Genomic DNA, 8,188 nt, shown 5'->3' with positions numbered 1-8,188 from the left:
ATAGAAATTAAAAGAAAAAGTTTAAAAAAAGTTGGTTTGACAGCAAAAAAAAAAAAAAAAAAAAAAAAAAAAAACAAGATTCAGTGAGTGACTGCCACAACAATGACTGTTAGGCATCAAACACTGCATGTTGCCTTTGGCATTTTGGGAGGCTCTCACAAATTACCACTTCAAATGGGAAAATCAAGCCTCGTGATATTTTCATGTGTGCATTGGCCCACTCTTTATATATATATATATATATATATATATATATATATATATATGTATATATATATATAAGGGATATTTTAGATCTTTGGCCTAACAGCAAGAAGGCTCTTGGTGCAGTTATGAGGAGGGCCTTTCTGTGAACTTTTATAAAAATATATATTATTCATTTTTTTTTCTCAAAGGGCAGATTTGGTGGCTGAGAAGCATGTAAAGGGTACAATTTTGGATATAATCCATAACAGAGTACATAATGCATCCCTAAATGACAGCAGAGGTTACAAATGATCATTATCATATCCTCAGCATACTCACTCCGCGTTTAATTTTGTGTTTAGACCCTCCGAATGGGAAATTTCCCACACAACTAAATTCAAAACCAATGTCGGGGCAAAGGGAGCACCACATATACGATTATGGGCTCTGAAGCGAACAGCTGCAGATTTACCGCAATAGGTCATAATCACAAGCTGGCTTTCAACTGGTGTGGTGCCGGGTGTCCAGTACACTTAGAACCTCATTTGCAGGTACTTGGCAGCTACATAGAGTAAGTGCCGCTTATTCTCATTTAGCTGGATCGTGGTACTCATTTAACGGTAAACTGAAATAAATTCAATGGGCCTCATTTATCTTTGTAACTTAGAAATGAGTCCCCTGTCCTTTGTGTAAAGAATCCTCTTCTGAAGAGTTGAGGGTTTGACTGTTATTACGAAAAAATGATCTGTTATGACGTTCCAGAATGCAGATGGTGAATTTATTCCTCTTTTGTCTATTTGTCTGAAGAATTTCTGCTTTCCTCCTCCAAAACTTACATCACAACATTAAGGGAAAGATGCCAACCACACAGGGAATATAAGATTTTAGAATTTCATAAAAATAAAACAGAAAAATCAACAAATTGTCTAAAACTATCAAGGGTCATCTAGCCAGCTTTCCCCTGACCCTTTCTTACGTTGCATTTCAAATGTGATTAATCGGTTACTCCAGGAAGAGCATCTTAGCAACGTGGTGAAACACACATTAGTACAATGGGTTATCAATAAAACAATACTTACATTTGAGCTGATTCAATGCTCAGGGGTGTGAGTTGTCGACAGATTAAGTCGCAAAACCATCTTCAGATCCCTAAAGGTTCAACTCTAATTGAAGCATTGCCGAAGTGAATAACAGTAAACAAACACGTCGCAGCTTGACAGAAGTTCTCTACGGCTGTCCTGTTTGCAACGTTGTTCCTTCATAGGAGTCTTTTGGGTGCATTCAATATTCAGTCAAAACGTAACTATCCAGCAAAGCAACAGGGTATTTCAGTCTGAACTAAAATGTGTTCACGGCAGAGAGACTGCATCATCTGTTTTAGAAATAATGTAATGGATTCTTGTAGTCACGGTTTGATGGACGTGCACTTCCATTTATAGCCAGACATTTTGGCTAAATAGTATTTTAGTGGATCATGAAGGTAATTGGAATTGTCTGATGTGGAGCTATACCAGGAGCGCCATGAGCTGATTCGAGTACTTGGGCTAAGTGCTCACATGCCAGCATGTCAGTGTTTATTAAGTTTAATATTCACCATGGACGTTTTATTGGTTTACCCTGCTAATTTGCACTTGGATTCCAAACACGGACCGCGAAGACCCATCAGTTGCCGCAGTGAGGGTCCGGGTTATTTGATCATAAATGAGCATCTGACATGTTGAAATGTGAAAAGATGATGAGTCGGACGATCAAAGAATTTCAAAGTCCGATCATCTGAGAGCAAGTCGTTTGGGCGATGTTGGGCCAACGTTTAAAGGCACGGGGTGGAAAATAAACATTCCCGGCATTTCATCTTGTGTGCCTCAGTAGCCACATATCTCACATCAGCTTCCTTGTTTAAAATGTCCGATGACTCATTCTGATTTACTCATTTGTCGTCCCTCCGCCCCCGACTGGAAAAACAGCGAGAAACAGGTGGAGAGGATATGAATTGATGGTCTGTCCTCCATCTGGGATTTTATATAATCACTTTTTCTGATCAACCCCCGTCTATTAAACACCGGGTTAACGTGTATCTCCGAATGAGTGTTGTTGAGTCCTTTATTCTTTTCCGAGTTGTAAATATTAAAAGACAGACTGACTGATTTTTACTGTCACTCACCAACCGGAATGATGTTTTCATGTTTAATTATTGCGTGAATCTTAAATGTTTAAAAGCCGCCGCACACCCATGTCAGACCGTTTGACGATGGCAGATGAAAGGCTTGTCCTTATAGCACCTGTCTTGGATTCGTCACATGGGAAACAGAGTGTGTGTGTGTGTGTGTGTGTGTGTATGTATGTGCGTCCCCGATGTGGGAGTATATACTGATCCACAGCAGCTGCCCTTCAAGCTCAAAAAAAAAAAAAAAGAAAAAAAAACAACAGGGCGCTTTGTATAAATCAGAATGGAATAAAATCTGTTCTATTTTCAGAGGCAGACAAATCCCATTTTTTGTTGTCTTCTTCTCCTTCTGTGCAAACAATACATCTCCCCCCTAATCACATTAACACAGTTTATGTGGAATATTGTGTGGGAAGAAACGGGGACTTTTATCAGCATAAAGAATTCACTTTTGAATTGAAAGAGAGTGTTAAAAATTCAAACACATCCGCCAGGCATTTTGTTTTTTTTTTTTGTTTTTTTTTATTAATGGATGTCTGGGACATTCCACTGGCATTGCATCGGGTTTCATAGAAGTCTACTAATCATGTTTTTTTGTTGATGAGGTTTTGTTCTCTCTTTTAATCACATAAAAATAATATTGTCAGCCATCTGTCATGCTCACCTTTAAATTGACATTAGTTAGGTAAAGGGTCCAGAAAGTGGCGGAATTTAAGTCTTTATGTTCAAATGTCCGTATCAACCGGAGAGAATGTGCTTCACGAAGGAGGAGTAGTTGATGCAGCCGTTGGCATCCTCCTGACCGGCCATCAGTCTGTCCACTTCATCTTCCGTCATCCTCTCTCCCAGAGTCGCCAGCACGTGACGCAGCTCGGCTCCCATGATGGTGCCGTTGCCCTCCTTGTCGAAAACCCGAAGACCCTCCACGAAGTCCTCGAAATTGCCCTGATCTTTGGCACGGGAAATGTGCTGCAGCATCGGCAAAAAGGTCTCAAAGTCAACCATCTTGGTGCTCATGTCTTCCGGCTTCGGCTTTCCGAGAACTTTGAGCACATCTGCATTGGTGGGGTTTTGACCCAGGGCTCGCATCACGTCGCCGCACTGGGCGTAGGTGATCTTCATCTCCCCGGTCGGTGTGCGGTCAAACAAGGTGAAGGCCTCCTTGAACTCCTCGATTTGGTCAGCGCTGTACTCGACAGTGATGCTTTTAGGGTCAAACGCCGGTTCCTTGGGAGGCTCGGGCAACGGCTCTGGGGGTAAAGCTGGCTTAGCGGCCGGAGCGGCATCTTTCTTAGGCTCGGGCTTTTTGGGCTCGGGCTTCTTCGGTTCAATCTTCTTCGGTGCCATGTTGTTAAGGGATTCAGAGGTGAGTCTGTACTTGCTGAGAAACAAGCGAGGTTGAAGGGATTGAAAATGACCCAAGAGCACGGAGCACCACTGCCTCATCCGAAGCTTTTATATGCGCTTGCTCTGGGGAGCTACGGTGCAATTTCCAACGGCACACTATAAAAGGAAGAAACCTGAAATAGATCTTCATAGCAAGTGATGTCAACATTAAGTATTGTTCTCAGCTGTTGTCATCTAGTCGGCAGCGCTATTCGCTGTCATTAACAAGGGTCCAGTTGCATTAGGCCAAAAATGTTCTGTCTCTCAAACAGACAAAGGGATCAGAGCGAACAATATATCAACCCAAGAGGGGGATTGACTAAAATAGCTTTCTCTGCCAACTGTTAAAAGTCTGGGAATCACTTCATTTTGGTTTTATTTTCTTTTTTTTTTTTCCGCAAACATCACTCTAGCAAACTACAGAATTGTAATGAAAATCCTAAATGGCCTCTGCCAACTTGTAGACTTGTTTTTTTTTTTAATACAGCGTCTTGCAAATTGCGCCAAAGTGGTGTTCTCATCCGAGCCCGATTGGGGGAAAAAAAACGAAATAAAAAAAAAAGAAACCCTTTGTTACGTCCTTGTAAATAGTTACAAGGTAGTGAAAGTGCTCCTTTTAGAGGACAAAAAGGATAGACTATGTTCTTAAAGGACCGACAGGATTCAGAGAAATGACATAGGAAGCGGAAAAGTGTTCATTGGTATATAATGATTTAATATTATGTGTCACTGCGGTCCTTTTAGCTAAAAATAGGCCTTTCAGAGAGACAGGTTCCTTTTCCAGAGAGACTTGCTTGTTGGACAGCTATGTTTCAGTGGTACCAGAAATAGTAAAGCAACTTAAAATATAGTGATATTTATTCAAATATTCAATCGCTATTGTATTAGCTTTTCAGTATTTTTACACATAACATTTGACGCTTTGGCACTGCTCTATCTCAAGATCCAAAATAAATATTTTCTTCAAAACATCCGTCGTGAACTTATTATGTGGCCGGAGAAGGCGTGCGTTTGCGGAAATGTTTTCTTTGTGCGTTTCCCTCCTCGCCGCATATGAGTTCAAGTCAGGATTGCTTGATTAATACGAGGCAACAGAAGTTTGTGAGGTATTAATGAATTTTAATGGACTTACCGGGGTCACACACAATGTATAACCATTAGAAAATATCTCTGCCTTTGAGGATGATACACTGACACAGCACAAATGGGATTTACAGGAGCTGTGGGAGAAATATAATGATATGGAAACTGCAAATGGGGATAAATCAGTCACTTTTGGTCATTTTTATACCAACGGTTTTATATCCGACCCCTAGTATTTTACTACCAGGGGTTGCCATACTAAACTGTGCTAATACAGCAGTGTTTTTAAAGGATGGTAAGGTGTACTCCATACCAAATAGATTATAAGTGATTTGGCGTTGATGGAGACCGCTGCAATGCAATTTTTTTTTTTAGGAGCTGATTAATCAAATTGATCACCTCATCCACAGGTTATTTAGACTATAATTTAACATTTGCATCAGTTAAGGGCAGAACAAGAAGGAAAAAAAAAAAAAAAATGAGTGACAATCACATTTAGCCATCTGTGTATCAATCTAATGCCCATCGTCCCAAATCAATCAATCTGGAAGCTGTAATTCCGAGCCAGGGTGTATAGAGAGAGGGAGGTGTGTGTCTGTGTGTGTTTGTGTGTGTGTGAGTGTGGGCGAGCAGCTGTCAGTCGAGCTGACCTTAACTGAAGATTATTATCTTGTTTCTCTTTGCTCTTCGCTTGGAGGTCACATGGTTAGTTAAACTGGAAGCTAATGTGTTGTCCTTTGGTGAACACATATATGTGTTTGTTTGTGCCTTAGAGATATGGTGAGTCTTATAACAGCTGAGGTGCTTTATACTTCAAAATATATATTCATTTCAATTTGTGTTGCTATATAAAATTGAATAACTGCATAACATGTTTTTCTGTTCTATCTAATTCCACGTGCTTTCAGCATGGCAGCACCTTGAACAAATGTAACGCTTTTTACACACATTATGTGATAACCTTACAGGTCTCCTCGATCCAATCAGGGTTTTTTTTCTTCATTAACTGGGTTTTGAATTTCTGAATTGGACCGAAATCGCTTGTATCCGTGGTGTCTTTATCGTGGAATACTTCACAAATTGAGCTCATAACAAATTGAGTTTTTTTTTTTTCCAAAGCTGGATTTCAGTCGCAGCATCAGGTCCAGGGTCAGAGTCGTAGAACATGTGCGTGTGGACAGAATGTGAAAGGATTCTACAGAACTCAAGCTAAATTTTCCTCCTCAAGATTCTGGTTATTCATCATTCATTGTCATTTTTGAACTCTTTCCAAAACTGAATAAACCGCATTCAGTAGCGCTGTCATCTACACCCTCGGAAAATCTAAAATAAATGTAGGTTGCCCGGATCATTGGTTGAAATCCAGCACAGTGATGCAAAGACTCCACTGGAAAGCCTTGCAAAATTATCAACAAAAAAAATGCAAAACCTCAGTTTGTTTTTTAAAAGTTTTCCTCTTTTTTTTATTTTGGTAATTTAGACTAGTCAGACAGAAAGGTTGGTTTTCCTATAAATATCAAATTCTATAGACACATTCTATACCATATTTACTCACTCCCTTAATAAATACACAGTATGATGTTGAAATTCTGTATTCCTTTATAAGCACACTAAAAGTAAGCCTTTCTCTTCTGAGGCAACCTAGTAATTTCAGTGTGTGTGAATGTGTGTGTCTGTGTGTGCCAACATTGTTGTGGAGGTCCTTTGTGTGTTTGTTCATATCTGTGTGACTAGGTAAAGAGAGCCCGGGCAAAGACAGCAAGCTCTTAATCCATGAGATAACACTGGGAATGAGGGCAGGCAGACCACTGGGCTAGCCTGAGCTAATATAAGAGAGTTACTGGGACGGCACTTGTATTCCCCCTCATGGATCCAGCAGGGTCTGAGTTAGACTTAACAAATTTGTTGTTTGTTAAAATGCTAAAAAGGGAGGCATCCCTAAGCCTTTCCTTTGCCCGGGGACCCCGATAACTTGAAAGTATTCCATTTTGTCGAGGCAAAACAAATCTAAACAAATTAAATATAAATAAATTAATAATTAAAATTAAGCCTTATCATATGTTCTCTCTTTATGTTATGACAATTTGCATTTGTTGCAATTTGTTATTGCAAGACATGCAATAAAAATACAGGGTAATTTATCTTTTTCAAAGTAAATTATTCAATCCAGTCGATTGAATGACTCCCTTGGATGGTAAATGAGATGAGAACTAAGATGTACTTTATTGATCTTGGGAATTCTTTCTTTTTTTTTTTTTGGATAAATATCAGTTGAAAAACTGGTTTCAAAGTGTCCAGATTAGAATTTTGTTTGCTCAACTTTTTTTTTTTTTTTTTTTTTAGAAGAACAAACGGGACTTAAAGAGGTAATTCAACAAAACACCGGTTACTTGGGTACTCAACCTACTTGAGCAGTAGCCAAGCAATGGCACCACCGAAAAACAGTAGCTTCACATTCGCAATCAGTGTTAATGTTAAGGATAACGTGGAAGGGAACCTCGGATTCAATGTAAGACCCCACACTTGAGACCTAACAGGAAGCACGAGTAGGATCAACAAAGTATCAACTAAGGACAGCTGTCATGTTTGGCACCGTGTACTTCAACTCTGAACCAGGACAGCCTCCTGGAAGCAAAATAAATGTAATTTGCATGTAATTTCAGTAGAACCCCTGCCGTTTAATTTGATAATCTAATAAGACGTATCTTCCAGGACTTTGAGGAAATATTATTACATAAATAGACAAAAACAAATAACAATCATTGGACCCTTGCTCTATTTAAAGATTTTGTCACTGTTTCCCAACATGCATTCCTTTCTAATAATGCAAACAATATGTTGAAAAGCATTATAACCATCCAATGGTCGCTCATCATGAGTCAATCATTTGTTGACTGTCAGGTATGTAATTGCATAACCTCCGTGAACGCTGCCTTCACAGCTGACGCTGTGAAGATTGATCTATTTGTTTATTTGTTCATTTATTTATTTGTTTATTTATTTATTTTGCAAGTTCCGAAGTGATAGTGAATTCATTTAGATGAGCTAAAATTGGCTGATCTGTAAGCTACGCTGCCCCGGTACAAAATGTGTGAACCTGTTTCAGAAGTTTTTGAATCCCGCAATAACTCTGCAGTGTTATAATGGAATGACTGTTGCAGGAACCAGCTTGCAGACATCTGTGTAAACAATTTAATTAAGACCATGTTTGATGAATTATAGCTGGTGAAGGCACTGCCTGCTCTAATACTTCAGTTTCTTAATTACACCAGACATCCATGTGTTCATTCACTTTGCCCATCCCATACTCTCCCCGCATACAGTGCTAGAAATTGAAAAACTACAAAAGGGAAAGTGCATTTCACACTC

At 39.4% G+C, this 8,188-nt stretch overlaps 1 protein-coding gene across 1 annotated transcript; it reads right to left on the bottom strand.

Annotated features, from left to right (window-relative positions):
- Positions 1-2,847: 2,847 nt before the first annotated feature.
- Positions 2,848-3,792, bottom strand: LOC147231045 (myosin light chain 3). The gene has a single exon (XM_086152122.1). It carries the CDS (start codon positions 3,695-3,697, stop codon positions 3,089-3,091), a length of 609 nt encoding a protein of 202 aa, XP_086008248.1. The 5' UTR covers positions 3,698-3,792; the 3' UTR covers positions 2,848-3,088.
- Positions 3,793-8,188: the final 4,396 nt, after the last annotated feature.

Source organism: Fistularia commersonii, chromosome 9, assembly GCF_037954325.1.
Source record: "Fistularia commersonii isolate RoL2024-O1a breed Wild chromosome 9, RoL_Fcom_v1.0, whole genome shotgun sequence".
Lineage (NCBI taxonomy): Eukaryota > Metazoa > Chordata > Actinopteri > Syngnathiformes > Fistulariidae > Fistularia > Fistularia commersonii.
This window is presented reverse-complemented; position numbering and strand designations above follow the sequence as displayed.